This window comes from Arachis hypogaea, chromosome 5 (assembly GCF_003086295.3).
Source record: "Arachis hypogaea cultivar Tifrunner chromosome 5, arahy.Tifrunner.gnm2.J5K5, whole genome shotgun sequence".
Lineage (NCBI taxonomy): Eukaryota > Viridiplantae > Streptophyta > Magnoliopsida > Fabales > Fabaceae > Arachis > Arachis hypogaea.
The window spans coordinates 1070027-1086428 of record NC_092040.1 but is presented as its reverse complement, the minus strand read 5'-3'; the positions used below and the strand labels follow the sequence as shown (position 1 = coordinate 1086428).

At 31.2% G+C, this 16402-nt stretch overlaps 3 protein-coding genes across 3 annotated transcripts; 1 reads left to right on the top strand and 2 right to left on the bottom strand.

Annotated features, from left to right (window-relative positions):
* Positions 1 to 3891: 3891 nt before the first annotated feature.
* Positions 3892 to 5869, bottom strand: LOC112800023 (RING-H2 finger protein ATL52-like). Its single transcript, XM_025842057.3, has one exon. It carries the CDS (start codon positions 5187 to 5189, stop codon positions 4041 to 4043), a length of 1149 nt encoding a protein of 382 aa, XP_025697842.1. The 5' UTR covers positions 5190 to 5869; the 3' UTR covers positions 3892 to 4040.
* Positions 5870 to 10865: 4996 nt separating this feature from the next.
* LOC112800021 (28 kDa ribonucleoprotein, chloroplastic-like) lies at positions 10866 to 13319 on the bottom strand. The gene is made up of 4 exons (XM_025842054.2): positions 12860 to 13319; positions 12683 to 12781; positions 12164 to 12463; positions 10866 to 11363 (listed from the first exon to the last, which is right to left on the bottom strand). The coding sequence occupies exons 1-4, from the start codon at positions 13160 to 13162 to the stop codon at positions 11190 to 11192; spliced, it is 876 nt and encodes a 291-aa protein (XP_025697839.1). The 5' UTR covers positions 13163 to 13319; the 3' UTR covers positions 10866 to 11189.
* A 1213-nt stretch (positions 13320 to 14532) lies between these two features.
* Positions 14533 to 16033, top strand: LOC112800022 (protein TORNADO 2-like). Its single transcript, XM_025842056.3, has 2 exons — positions 14533 to 15125; positions 15358 to 16033. Exons 1-2 carry the CDS (start codon positions 14628 to 14630, stop codon positions 15667 to 15669), a joined length of 810 nt encoding a protein of 269 aa, XP_025697841.1. The 5' UTR covers positions 14533 to 14627; the 3' UTR covers positions 15670 to 16033.
* The last annotated feature ends 369 nt before the right edge of the window (positions 16034 to 16402 follow it).

Below are 16402 nucleotides of genomic sequence, written 5' to 3'. Positions count from 1 at the left end.
TCAAATAATGGTTGGAGTCTTGAAATTTGGATATTTTCACATACTAGCTTACAAGAAGGTATCAAGATAATGTAATGTTAACGACCCAATTTTTACCTGCTATAATCATGACCCGAAAGTGTATAGGTTTCATTGGGTCTAAAGTTGGGTTCGGGCCTAACCAATAGGCCCATTATATATTTCGGACTGAGTCTGTGTTACAACAAACCCGATTTCATTCGACCCATGCACACCCCTATTAGAGATGTGGGTACAAATACATTGAATCATGAAAAAATGTAACACATTTTTTTTTACATTTTAATAAAGTAAAATTTAACCAATGTTGCTATATATCTTATATATTAATTAAATTTATTTTGTCAATCTATATATAGAGGCATGAATCATGATTACTCATTCGTAAAAGTTCTATTAAGCTCAATTAAGGAAACAATTGATTAAGATTTTAATTTAGCCCAATACTATATATTCTCATATTGTTGGCAAAGAGAAACAAAATGAGAATAATGTATGGATGTAAATTAATTTCATTTTGAGGCTCTACGACATGGTGTTGGTACATTGGGATAAGTGATACGTTTTTTTAATAATTTTGAAAAGAAATGCAAAACTTTGGTTTGTTTTAACTCTTAGCTTCCAAATTTGTTTCTTTGTTTGCAATTGATGTGTTCATTAAGACAGAGTGTCGAGTAGTGAAAGCTAGAAGCAGATACAGACATGCATGGATGATTCCCTACATAACTTTGTTGTAGTGGGGATAGATTTCTTTGCAGTGTGGTCTTAGCTTGCAAACTGCCAAACAATCAAATCATTATATATTATCACCTATATATATATATATATATATTTCTTTGTTCTTATATATCTATTATTCCCTATATATTCTTATTACTATAAATTAACTAGATAAAAAATTAGGTCCTAAAATTTTTACAAGATATTTGAGCCGATCAAATTCATTGACAAATTTTAAAATTAAATATACTCTAAAAATATGTAGTTTTAAGCTTTTATTTATTGTTCTATGAAAATACAAATAATTCATGGCTTCTTTTTTTTAGTCCCCCCTCCCCAACTAATCATATGACAAAATTTGAAGTTCAATAGGACACATCACCTTCCCTTGTTGGTTAATGTTAGCATTTGAGTTTTTCTATGGATTGATAAAATTGTTGGGCCAACCGTGGGGAGCTCTCGACAATCGAGGAGATTCAGAAAAAAATTAAGTGAGAGAACATAAGATGAGATGACGCCCCATCCAACTCAAAACCTTAAGGTGTCAAGTTAATGGGTCTCTTATCTTATAAACTCATCACTCTTCCATGTTTTCTTTGATGTGGGACTAATTTCGACACTTCTCACACTTGCAACACTAACAAAAATTGTCCGTTGATGTAAGAATAATGTTTTTATTGTTAGTTGCATAATATATATTAATTTTAATGTTTAAATAAATTGTAAAAATTAAATAGGTTTTAGTTTTTGTGACGGTTTTTTGTCACTAAAAATAACTGAAAAAGTTGTCATGAAATAATCGTCACATAAAATGATATTTCTTGCAGTGATAATCATTAATGTCTAGAAGAGTGAAAGAAAAGAAAGCTCATTCAGAATAATAGAGGCCATGGAATTGGTTAACAACCTTTTAAGCACGATATTATAATGTGATAGCCCTTTTTTTCAAAACTACTCTATTTTTATGGAACACTTTCATTATCCACTAGTATAGTTTTTTCTGCAATATCAAAGCGTGGTTCGGCATTGTGAGTTTGTGACGTACCTAATTTCATAATGTTTTGAGTGCAATGCAATCATTCTTGAACTTCTTATGATAACAAAGACCCGAGAAGGTGTTAAATTAAGTCCTGATGGTGGAGTACACAAACTTTTTAGAAAATGGACAAAAAAAAAGAACTAATTAAAATCCTTGATACAACAAAGGATGGATTAGATAAATGCAGTTCACTGATTCAGACATGCACAAAATAATTTGAGTCGTGTGATACATTAGACTTATAACATATACTATAAATGTTTGCAAGGAAAAATAAAAAAAATTAGTTAATTATAAGCCAAAAATTCGCACATTCAACAATTTAAAAACCGCATGCATTGCAAAATTCATATTAATTAGTTGTTGACTGCTGTTTTTTTTATTTATTATTTAATTTTTTCTCGTATTTATCCAAGTATAAATAAGAGATAGACAGAGAACAAAAGATTAACAGTAACTAAATCTAAATACAATCTCACCATCCACGAAATTTTCTTGATTATTTTTAGCAGTTTAACTTTCAGAAACTAATTATAGCATCTAACTAATTTAGGTTTACTGAATGAGCTACTCGTCTACTTAAACAAATGTAGACATATCAAACTTTGTTTTGTGTATACAACAATTTAGTTGTCTGTAAAAAATTTTTAAATAAAATTTAAATCTGTATAAACGATTACTTTTTAATCAAACAAAAATTAATAGAATCTCCGAGTAGTTTTCCTTAATAACCCAAATGCAAAAGCAAACGAGATATAATATCTCTTATCTCGCTAAGATCGAGTATAAATATATAAGACTATTTATTGGACCAAATTGTTTACTTTAGTCGCTATTTATTAGTGAGCTAAACTTAAAATTGTAGCATGTTTACAGTTGGGTAAAAACTCAAGTGCAGTCATATAAAGTTGATAGTTGAGAATCGTTAAATAATTTGACAGATTTGACTAAATTATCATCTAATGACTCTTAACTATCAACTTCACATAAAGTTAAATGCACCTGAGTTAAGTTGACATGAAATAATCCTTCTAAACTATTTTGTTGTTTCGGCGTGTGAAAAAGAGCAAGTATCGAAAGCAAGTATCACAAGTCACAACCTAGTCTAACCCGAACAAAGAACGAACCAATTCATTCCCCTTATTCACCATGAATCCAACTATATGTCTCTTTCATATTACTAAACAGGTTCCTATCATTTCATTTCATGATATCAAATCCATATGCTTTTAATCGGTGCTTTATTATTATATTAACGCGCATATATGTATGACTTTAACACAGTTTAACATACAAAAGTCTTGTAACATAAGTACTACATGAATACACATCAATGTAATTTTACATTGTACACTGAAATATCGTTTGATAAAGATTTTTCTGTTCCAAAAGATACATATATGATTTCATAGTTTGATTGAAATTAGAAAGAAAAATGAAAGGGAATCTAAAGATTGATCATCCTCATGGCCCAATTGGAGTGACAAGCAGACACAATAATTTAAGGACTCGTTGTTCAATAATGAAGATTGGAGAGGACTATGGTCCTTAATACCAACCCTGTGTGTTATGGCCACATCATAAATCAACATCATGCACACATTCATGGTCTACTAATTGGATAGCACAACCAGCACATTATGAAAGGGAAACCTTCAATGTGCCTTCTCCATCCTTATATAGTATACATCATTTTCATCTCCACAATGTTTTAAATGATTCAATTAATATATATTTTTTATGATATAGCAATCAAAATTAATATTGTAATAGTAGTACTTTTATTGTTAATATAGTTTAATACTGTATTGTTATTGAGAACTAGAAATTACCACTGATGATTCATTTGATGATAGAGAAATTCTTGGATAAACCACTCTCTAGTACACATTTTAAATAATTCATTTAATGTATAAATGCATTGTTTAAGAAACTGAGATTAAGATTCTATTACTAGAATGAGACTTGATAGAGAAATCATGTGAAAACTGAAAACAGAATTATGAGAAAGAAAGTGCCAATACTTTCAGTTACCGGGGTGATAGTTCGATGCATAGATTTGGAGCATCATCATAGCAAGAAGAAGAACATGTGACTTCCAAGTTCCAAGAATATTGCTACAACAAAGATTCAATCATATCTAGCATTAAGATCTTCACACACAAAATTGGTCAATCTCCTTTTCAATCATCATCATCATATCTATATCAGAAAGGGAATTGAAATTAAGATAAAAAAATAAAATAAAATGAGACACTTGTCATCATAAAGGTAAAATCCCCTGCCTTCCCCTGCCATTTCTTCCACTAAGAGAGAATCTTCCACCTGAGAATGATCTCTTCATTGAAATTGGACTCAGAACACAATGCAACACCCTTCTTCTATAGCTTGATTTGCTACTTTCACCCATTGATGATGATGATCTCTTTGAAGTGCCAACTTCTTCATTTGAATCTTGATCATGATTCATGTGAAGAACATCAGCTACTGAAAGTGTAACACCATTTTGAAAGGAATGGTCCATAGACACTGATCTTCTTATTGATTCATAGTAATCCTCATCTCTAAGCTCAGCATGCCTTCCCCTCAAATTCCCCAAGTCACTGAAAGCTCTGAATGCATTATTAGTCTTTGGAACTTCTCTGTTACCATTCAGTGCACCTTCGTCCAACACCACATCCAATAACTCATCACTCTCCCTTGTTCCATTATCCACATTTTCATCTACATGAACCACATTCTCAGAAGAACCTTCATTTCTTGCTGAAGAAGGTAGTTCCAACACCTGGGGTGCCGGCGGCAGCGCATGAAATGGCACTGCAGCATTGAAGGTGAAAAGCGTGGCGTGGCAAAGAGGGCAATTGGAGTGAGACTTGAGCCATGTATCAATGCAAAGAATGTGAAAAGCATGGCTACACTTTGGCAAGAGCCGAATGCTCTCGCCATCTTGGAACTCGCTGAGGCAAACGGAACAATCCGTTACCTCAACGAGTCCTTCGCCTTTCTTGTACTTGCAAACAGTTATGGTCTTGATGAGTGCCTCATCTAGACCAGTTGTTGAGGCATGCCATGGCTCATGGAGTGAAGGGTTGTGGTTGTCTTCCAAAATCTCAACATTTGTTACTTCTTCTTCATGTTCTGCTGAGGATGATTCTCTTCTGCCACAGTACTTGGAAATTATGGTGTAGTAACTCACAAGGAGAAAAGCACTTGCCAACACTCCAATGATTGCAATAACAAGAGGTGAGAAATTCGGACCTGAATCTTCATCAGGGAATTCAAATGGAGGAGGAGGAGGTGGAGGGTACACTGTATAACACCACTGTGGACAGTACAAGCTGCAAAATCCTTGAGAACAGTCTTTGCTGTTCACATATGGAACCCAAGTTCTTGGGTTGCCAAGAGATGCCATGGCATCAGAACCTTACAACAAAAAATAACTATATACTAATATTTAGTACTAGTACAAGCCATCTAATAATCATGGGATTTTAAAGGAGAAGAAAAGAAGAATATGCTATGAATTATAAACCATTAACTACCACTGAGAACAATTGAAATGGAACTTAAGATACAAGAGAATAGGAGGAGCTTTTCTTGTTCAGTGAAGCAAAAACACAAACAGAAGATGGGCATGAGATATGCTATCATGACATGAAATCTAACTGGTGGTTGATATTGTAATGAGAAGTTTTTTATCTGATAAGAATTATTAACTAGCACACAAGCAAAAGATAAGAGGGGTAATGTTGTTTCTTATAAGATTATATGTTTGCAAGTGAAAGGGGCAAGAAGACAGTGAGAATGTGTGTTTTCTATGAAAGGGGAAAAAGATAGCGTGGAAAAGGGGCTAAAGACAATGAAAATGGGAATACTTTTACTTTTTTTTATTTCCCCTTTTTCTTTTTTCTGTTCATAGCTTTCTCTGCTCTCTAGTTTTTATCTCTTTTGGTTAACTTACAATGGTTTGTTGTCTAATAAGGACGTGGTGGTCAAGGTCATGTTGGTTGAGAATTTATTAACAATAATCATTTCATTATTTATTTATCTTTTCTTGATGAATTGAATGAGTGCTTTATAAAGTGAAATCTAAAATTAGCTCCAATAAGTTCATTAATGTGTGTTTGTGGCGCCAATTTTGGCCGTCACGTTAGCTTTGTCATTGTGCTTTGACACAAAAGTGTTAAGACTTAAGAGTCATGCTTTTGTTGCTATGAATTCATTCACCTATGTTATGTATTTCCCACTGTATCTCCCAACCCGTCAAGCTAATAACTAATCCGCCGCGGTACTGAGCTCCATTTAAGGGTTTGTCGCTGGCCAATGGGTTGCTGCATGCACAAGGCGAGATTCGAACTTCCGACACTTGCTTAAGCGGACTAATGAGCTAACCATTAGACCAAACTAACTTGGTTTTATGTACCAGTTTAATGTTGATATTTTGGATATAAATAAGAAAAAGTCTAGGAGGCAGCAACTTTTGTGTTTTGTGGTCAGCACTTATCTATCAAAAGAAAAGTAAATAATCTCCCACAATTAGATGTAATCTCACACCATTAAAAACACTATTGATGGCCAATTGATGGTTACAAAACACAAAAGTTGCTAGTCTCTAGCACTCCTCTATAAATAATTCAAAATGAAATGTCCTAATAACTTGTGCAACTTGGTTAATACTTGAGTTGAGTGAAAGTAGATTGTACTCTCTTGAAAGAAAAATAAAAGATCTCAAGAACAGAATAGCAGGGAATTGATATGTTTTGGGAACACAATGACAAGGTACCATTTTTATTATTTTTTTTTTATTTTTGGGTGGGCCTTCAACATATGACTATTCTGTGTTATTCTACTTTGCATATATTCTCCTCATGATTCCATCACTGAGTATGTTGCTCCCCTAACTAAAGCTCCAATGTGGGACTAACTTGTTCCTAAAGAAATACAAGTTAGATTATCATTTTTCATCTTTTTATATGAAAAAAAGTAGGAGATTATATTTGCCAAGTTACACTAAACTATATTTGCTAGTCAACTTTAGATTACGAGAATATATGCTCGGAGAAATAAAGTTACAGTTAAAATTTAAATACTTGGTTTGTGTCTTAAATCAAGTTAGAGTCAGATATAGTTGTGACTTGTCACCTAAAACCTAACCAACCATTTTGCTCAAAAGTTGGGACCATCATCATCTTCACTTGCTAGTTGCTATCTATGTAGGAGGGTTTCCCTCTCTCAGAAGCTACCCATTTAATGCACTTCTTGTTCTCATATAGGAAGTGCCATATCCAATGATATATAACTTGCATAGGATATAGTATATATGTAATTAATAAGAGTCTGTGGGTCCAGGGACGGACCTATGCATAAGGAAGAGGGGGCAAGCTTTTTCAAAAAAACTAATACTTACACTTTTATATATATATATATATATATATATATATATATATATATATATATATAACTTATTATATTATGTTTATTTTAAAATAAAATATAAATAATTTTTTTGTATTTTATATTAAACAAATATTTTATTAAATTTAATTTAGTATAAAAAATAAATAAATAAACTAAAAAATAGTGATAATTAATTTTATTATATTAGTTAATTAATTACTAATTAAATTAAAATTTAATTTTTTAATTAAATACAACTTAAATTATTAGTAACTTTTTAAAAATTATTTAAGATAAAAAAATATGTTATTTATATGTTAATATTACTGTAATTATTTTGGTTAAAAAATTTATTTATACCATAAAGATTATAATAAGTAAATTTGACAATTAAATATGAGATAATAAAAAATAAAATAATTATTTAAAAAAATATAAAAATAATATTTAGTCATGTTAAAAATAAAAAAAAGTCGTTATAAATTATTTTTTATTATTTTGAATATTATACTGTATGAAATTATATTTTTATTATTTTAAATATTATAAAAGTGATTGTATATATATTTTTAGTTCTTATTAATATGTATAGATAGTTCTCATTTAAAATTTTAAATATATCTAAACCAATTTGGATTGGTCAAGTGATAATTTAGTCATCTACTTAAGTAAGTATTGAGAGTTTGAATTTCATCTCGTATGTGTAACACGCAATTCATTGTCGGTCAATTGCAGGCTGTTAAATGGAACCCAAATTTACAATAAATTAGTTTTTAACTTGTTGGGGATCGTGGAAAGCCAAAAAAAATTCTATAACTAAATTTTATTATATTTTTGCCCCCACTATTAAATTTTTCTGGATCCGTCACTGTGTGGGTCTAGCTACCCTTGTTGTGATCACAAGAAGCAAAATAAATTAAAATATGTTGTGAATTGTGAAATTGTGACTTTATATTTTGTTTTTCCTTCCTTTGATGCACTTCCATTTTCGACCATTCCGTCACAAAATACTACTGTATAATAATAAGAGAAAGTACGAGAATCCAATAAAATATTTGTACAATATGTATAATGGAGTTTTATGGAGAGTTAGAGATATAACTATTAGTGTTATCTTTTTCTATCAGCTGAAGTTTTAGAGCGCTAGATTCAAAAGGTCAAGAGTTCGATCCTTGGTGAACCCCAAAATCAGTTTAAGCTTGTAGGAAGATGTTCATTAGAGTTCGATTCTTGGTAAACCCCAAAATCAGTTTAAACTTTTGAGAAGATGTTTATTATTCCTAGTACTCGAATGGTTATTCTAGATAGTATGGGAGATGTTCATTTTGTAATTTAATAGCCCATTGTACACATTGTACAAATAATCCATTGTCTCCCTAACTGGATCCAATAATAATAATAGTATTTCAAGTGGTTTATATATTGAGTTATTTTTTCTTTAGATAGAGGAGAAAAGTATATGTTCTTATAAGTGGGAGAATATTATTTTTCGAAGAGATAACGAGAGGAAAAAAAAAAAAAAGAGAGAATCATTAAAAGAATGTCAGGTTCTTATCTTATCAGACTATAATGTAGTTAAGAAGAATCTAAGGCTATAGATTCATTTTGACACTAACAAGCAATAACTTAAAACACATTAACAAATTCTTTGCAACAAACTAAAATGTATGTTAAACCTGATACTGTTATTTGTAATAAAAGTCGCTGAAAAACATGAGTAGGGCCCAATTCTTCTACTAGTGCCATGCAAAGACATAATCATAGGCACAAAATCCAATGCATTATTGATCCAAGTCCTTTTGAGTCTTTTGACAAACAGCAAGACGAAAGAATAAAGATGACCTTCATGGAGCCCCTTTACCTTTTTTGGTTTTCAGGGAAATTTTACTTGTATTTAACTATTTATGGTATTAATAAATGAAAAGAAAACTCGTAATTGGGTTTGAGTTGGTTTTAAGAAGCTATTAAATTACATATGAATTTGTTTACAAAATTTTCAACATATTCTATAAGTGAGAAACGATGATTATATAATTTTTTTTAAGTCTAATTTTTATGATATAAAAATATATTTTTTTATTTTTATCTAGAATTCTTAATTCTAAAAATTTTGCCTATATCATTTCTCAGCAAAGGAAAGCTCTTGATTGAAGCATGATTTCACGTTGTAACCCAACTTCAAAGTTTTACTAGCTCTTAGATCTTATTGTTGTTTATGTGGTCAAAAACGAATCTTTTTTACTAAAGAAAGCTAGGAGCACATGCATAGCTTGAATCCAAATGACAATCATTATGGTAACCATTGTGGCTTTGTTACTCAATAAAAATATTGGCAGATCGATGAGTCAAGATTTAGATTAATAATGTTTATTGAGATCGAGAGAAAGGTTCGATTGATAGATTTGGCAAGATGTTTGTTTATAAAAATTTGACAGTAAGAAAGACTTAAATTGATTTTGAGAGTTATAATTCAATTTGGGATTGTAGTCGACTTAATGGTAGAATAGTTTCTGCAGAGTGATGAACATAGCTAAGGGAGCAGTTATTAGGACATGTTTGGCGAAAACGGTTACTTTATTAAGCCATTATCAGATTAACAAGTCTTACTAGAGAATTGGTGAAAGATGTTTATTAATAAGATAGCAAACAAGGATTTAAAGGTTGGAATTTTTTTTATAAAGAGCTCTTTACACATTCACAATTTTAACAACTGAGTCTGACAGAGTTTTTTTTTTTTTTTTTTTTATAGGATTTCTTCTATGTATTTATACTTTCTTCTTTAAAATTTGTGTAATTTTCATTAATATAATTTATTTTTTTTTTAGCAAATTTGAAGTTCAATCATTTTACATTTCTAAATTTGTCATTATTTTTTTTATTTACATTTACAACAAACTTTACATTCAGTTATTTCAATTTGTGAGTTCTATTAATTTTTATTTTAGTCCATCTTTTAAAAAACCAACAAAAATCGTTTCTTCTTTTTATTATGACAAAATGAAAGACTTTAATGCATGGTAAATTAGCATCCACAAAAAAAAGGTAGATTTTACTCCTAGATATTAGATTTCAATCCGACCTAAAAATTTCTTACAAAAATCCTTTCAATTCTGATTTGTAGAAAATCTGTTAAACAGTCTTAAACTTTTAAATCAAAGTATTTTGTGATATTGAACAAGACGTGAATCAAGACTGGTTGTCATTGTTTTTGCATGAATTTTTTGGGGAGATGGAAGCAATAGCACTTTTCCTTCAGAAATAAATTTATACGTACGTTCACTTTATGATTATTTGGTAATTATATTCACAAAATTAGGGAATATATATCTTCTCTTGGAACTAGGTAACAAGATAAGAATTGTTGGCAAAGAGAAAGAGTTGAGTTGAGTTTTGGTAAATATATAAAAATGTGTTTTTTCAAGTCTAATTGTGTGTTATTGAGTTGCAAGCATGTTTTGTGAATGTAAGCTTTATTTTTTTTTTTTTGGATTACAATATCCTCCAAGCTGATAGGTCAAGGACTAATCCATCACAGATCTACCGCCAAACGAACAAGTGAGCTGATCACTCGACCAATCCAAATTGGTTAATGTAAAGTTTATTTATGTGCCATTTCTTGCATGTCTCTATATGATTTTTGGCATAGCCCAACCATAAATGCGTTCAATAAAAGGAAAAAACTATTTATACATACACCAAAGTCTTATCTTATAATGATTTATGGTTGAACTTATTAGTTTCAAACTCAAATGTACATTGTTTAATTTGCAACTTCATTAATTCGCAAGATTATTGAGTTACACCCTTAAAAATGTGAGTGGAAAACTTAGCTTAGAAATAAAGATACTATATATGAAGATTTATGTCGAAAATTGATTTCTTAAAAGCTTTTCAACCACATTTTTAAGGGTATTAGAAAAAGTGAACATGAGTGAAAAAGGAGTTATCCATCAAAGTTGTGTATAAATGAGGTAATCCGGCTCCAAGAATCAATTATAAGAAAAAGGGTTAGGATTTATGATTGTTCCAGCTGAGCATCAGAATCATGGATTTCCTCCTTTTCAGTTTCAGCTTCTTTGAGCTTCTCTTGATCCACCAATTCAGGAGCTTGGTCTTCATCCCTTTCAGTTGGAGCTGCTTTGACTTTCTTTTCACTCAACTTAAGACGAAGTGGTCGCTCCATTAATTCCTGCAAAAGGAGAACACAACCAAGTAGACAATGAAATTCAAAATAACACAGAATTCATCTTTAATTAAGGACTAATTTGGAGAAACAACTTAATTAAATTCTTTTAAAAAAAAATTAAAACATAAAGAACTTATATTAAAGTAGTTTATAAATAAATTATTTTATACTTAAATCTTTATCATAAAAATACTTATTTTCAAATTATTTTAATAAATAAGATTGATTTATAACTTTTGAAAAACAAAGTCAAATTGTTTTGACTTTTTCAAAAGCTTTGAAACAATTTTTCAAAAAATTAAAAGTATATTTAAAAAATTGTATCAAACAATATTAATGTAATTTTTTATAATTAAAAAGAAAAAAAAATAACTTTTGAAACTTATCAAAAAGAGACTCTAAGTACATGACAAAGGCTAGTTATATTTTGCTTATTCTGAAAACAAAAGACCATGGAAGCATGACATGTTAAAATTTATGATAATAATTTAAGAATAAACTTCAAATTCATATACTATTGTGAGAATGTACAATAAGAAGTATTTAATAATGGGCCAAGAATGTAATTTAATCATAATGACAAAATCAACCTAAATAAACATAAAAATCAATACGAAATATACTTTATATTGATACATAATACCCTAAATATAATCCAACACTTAAACATAGATACCTAATGTCACATAAAAGTATTTCTTCTGATGAACAATAATTTCAGCTAAAGTTGCTCTCTGTATTTAGCATTAAGGACTAAACACAATTAATCATCAAAATAATGAAATTGCAAAATTGAGAAGTACCTTCCCATCCAAAGCAGAAATTGCAGCCTCTGCATCCTCTTTTGTGAGGAAAGAAACAAATCCATACCCTGCAGATCTTCCGGCAGGGCTCTCAAAGACAACCCTGGACGAAACTGGGGTTTTGAAATTATCAGTGAAGAATTGTCTGAGAACGGGTGATCTTACTTTCCATGCAAGGTTGGCTACATATACCACGTGACGTGTCTCGCCGGCAGGGGGACTCGGAGACGGTGGAGGAGGAGGCGGCGGCTTCTTGAATCTCTTGGCAAGCTCTATCCTTATTTCCCTTCCTGATATTTGCTGAATCACAAAACACTTAATGAGCCTCAATGCAAATCATACATAGATATATTGAATTTTTAAGGTGAAAACTGAGGTGAAATCGACTTTAGTTGATATCTAAGAGGTTGTTATATGAAAATTTAGTCAAATCAGTCAAATTATTTAACGGTTATCAGGTATTAATTTCAGGTGAAGTCGATTGCACTTGAGTTTCCTTTGTGCATGAATAAAACTTACATGAGAATTGAACTTGTGAACGACAGCAAGAGCCTCTTCCCCTGAAGCCATAGTAACGAAGGCAAAACCCCTGCTCTTGCCTTGTTTGTTCTTTATGATCTACTATAATACTTATTTAAATTAGAGACAAAACCATAACTTAACGGGTAATAATAAAAGAATGTTGGCCAAACAAACCTCGACGTCTGTTACAGTTCCGCATTGGCTAAACAGGTCTTTGATGTCAGCAACGGACATAGACCAAGGTAAGTTGAAGACATAGAGCTTCTTCTTCACGTTCTTGGGTTGTTCCTGAGTTGTAGGTGTGTGTGGTTGTGCTTCTTGCAATGTGGAGCAGAGGAAGGAGAATGATCTTGGTGTGGAGGCATTGAAAGAGAAGGAGAGAGAAGAGAGGTTTGGAGAGAGACGAGTGTTGTTGTTGGAGAAACGGTGAGAGTGAGATGCAAATATGGAGAGTGCTGACTCTAATGTTGCTGCCATTGACTTTGGAACTGAGATGAGAATGGAACAGAAGAGAAGAGAGAAGAGAGCAGAAAGAAAGAGATAAGAGGTTTTGTGAGGATACAATGTGTCCAAGTATCACCATTTTGCTGCTCTCATCTCTCATAAGTCAATTTCATTACAACTGGATAACCTTATTCAGAAACATGCATGGTAAATGTAAATATAACTTGTATAGATTAACCACTAGTATATTTTATTTAGATAAATAAATATATATTTGCAAATACAAGTAAAAACCGTAGAAGTTTTCATAATTTCTATACCTCAACATTTAAATAATTTTAAAATTAAAAAATTTAAATTTTATATCCCAAAAATTAGAAAATTTGATTTTTGTATTTTTCACAAATTAAAAGATTCAATTTTTATATTTTAATTTAAATAATAACATATTTAAAATTAACACTCTAACCATTCATAATATAGATAATAACCATTATAAACCCAGTATAAAAAAAATGTTAAAAACAGTCCATCGTTTACAATAAATATACATACTAAACAAATAAACATTACTCAAAAAGTTATGTTAAATAATTAATGACTTTTTTTATCAACATAAATAATTACTAATTAAATAAAAATATATTATACCTTTAAATTATTTATCTAAATCTTAATATTAAAATAATTATTTATTTATTTAAATTATTATTTATATTATTTAATATTTTTATTATCTGTCTATATTTTTCTTACTGAAAATGTAATTTGTAATTTGTGTAACATGTGTGTAAGGCAATCCCAATTTGTTTAGGTGCTACTTTGAAGCACAAGATGACAAAGCATGAGGAGGGAATCATAAACAGTTATGGAAGGAATGTCAAAATAGTCAACAAAGAAGCTGACAAGGCATGAGGAGGGTGATTTTGTTCCAATTTTACCCCTGCCCCTTATGTATATATATATTGCTGGCAGCCACTTCTTCTCTTTCCCGCCAAATTTTCCCTCTTCCTCTCGTCTCATGTCCCAACGTCACTGTTACTGTACAAGGTACACCTTTTCAGAAAGGAAAGCACTCCTCACATATCTAATCCCTCCAAAGACCAAATCCCTTTTTCTATTATATTATATTTTATTCTCTCCAATAACAAAAAAAAAATGGAGAGAATTCATTTCTTATATTATTGAAGATTTATATACTGTTGAATGTTGATTATTTCTTGATTATTTCATGATTATTTTTTGTTTAATTTATTTTTTATATAAAATTTTAAATACTAAAATTATTTTTTTAAAATTAAGCATATTTTTTAAATACTATAACATTAAGCATATTTCATAATAAGAAATGAACAGTAGTAGTATGTTGGTGCAAGCATCCAAGGTGAATAATTAATTATGTGTAGGACTGCCTAGCCTAACAAAGTAAAAACAAAATCACACAGCATCCAATTTTATTCACACTTGAAAGCCACTCTTCCCAAAGAACCAAAGCAAAATGGCACTCAGCAACAATGTGATCGGAGGCATAAACCTAGTGGCGGTGATACTCTCAATCCCCATAATCGGCGCCGGCATATGGCTAACAAACGAGCCAGCAGACTCGTGCGTCAAGTTCCTCCAATGGCCGGTCATAATCCTCGGCATTCTCGTGCTTGTGGTGGCTCTGGCGGGTCTGGTCGGAGCCTTCTTCAGGATTCCCTGCCTCCTTATATCGTACCTGGTAGCCATGCTCGTGCTCATAGTGTTGCTGGTCATCATGGTGGTGTTTGTGTACATGGTCACCATTCGTGGCCATGGAGTGATAGAACCCAACCGTGCTTACTTGGAGTACCATCTGGACGATTTCTCTTCGTTCCTAAGAAGACGGGTGAGAAGCTCCTTCAAATGGGACCAGATCAGAGCCTGCCTGAGCTCCAGTAACATGTGTGCCGACCTCAATCAGAGATTCCGAATGCCTCAGGATTTCTTCAATGCACATCTTACACCAATGCAGGTACGAACTTACGTATAATTATTTAACGGTGAAAAAGTGTAGTCGATTTCACGTTATTTCACGTGAAGTTGATAGTTAAAAACCATTAAAAAAAATTTGGTCAAATCAATAAAATCATCTAATCGTTCTTAACCATTAATTTCACGTGAAGTCAACTGCACTGAGTTTCACCTTATTTAATAGCTTTAAGATTTTAATGAATGAATTAATAGTGGTGTGGTGTGTGTTGTAGTCAGGGTGTTGTAAGCCCCCAACACTATGTGGGTACACATTTGTGAATCCAACTTATTGGATAAGCCCGATAAACAGTGCGGAGGACATGGATTGCCTTCAGTGGAGCAACGACCAAACACAACTTTGCTATGCGTGTGACTCCTGCAAGGCTGGTTTGTTGGCTCATCTCAGGAAGGAGTGGAAGAGGGCCAATGTCATTTTGATCATCACCATAGTTGCATTAATCATCATATATTTGGTTGGCTTTTGTGCTTTTAGAAATGCTAACACTGAGGATCTCTTCCGCAGATACAAACAAGGCTATACTTAGAACATCATGTTACTATTTACTCTTTCTATTAGTTGCTAGCATTTGTGTTGATTCCAACTTGAGAGTTGAAAACTGAAGCAAAAGGTTTCAAGGGTTCGGCTAGATTTGCGGAGAGCACCGAAAGCTTCATGTCTCGGGATTCTCAATATGTCTATCATTATTAGCAAGTAACTTTTAATGGAGCTTTTTCACATGTTGTCCTAAGCTTTATCCAAGCCAATAACTGTTTTAAGTTTAATAATCCTATAGATTATGAACCTTTAGATATTACCATGTATTATTAGATCTTCAGGAAACTCTTATATATGTGGCATCGATCTTTTATGCTTAAAATCAATTAGAAAACCATTGAATTTTTTTTTCAGTTAATATTTATTTTTGTGTTTAAAAATTTTTTTACTTTTAATTTTATTTGGCCACTGTTTTATTAGATCTTCGTCCTCGTCATTAACGTGTTAGATAATAGTAAAACTCTTATGTTACATAAATCTTTTATGGTTAAAATCAATTAGAAAACCATTGAATTTTTTTCTCTCAATAATTAGTTAATATTTACTTTTGTGTTTAAATTTTTTTTCTTTCTCTTAACTTTATGTGTCCACAGCTTTATTAGCCGATTACTAATTAAAAATAAACATATTATATGTATACTAAAATTAGTCATTAAAATTAATTATTAGTATAAAATATATATTTAAATATAAATACACATTAAAGATAAATTAAATCATAC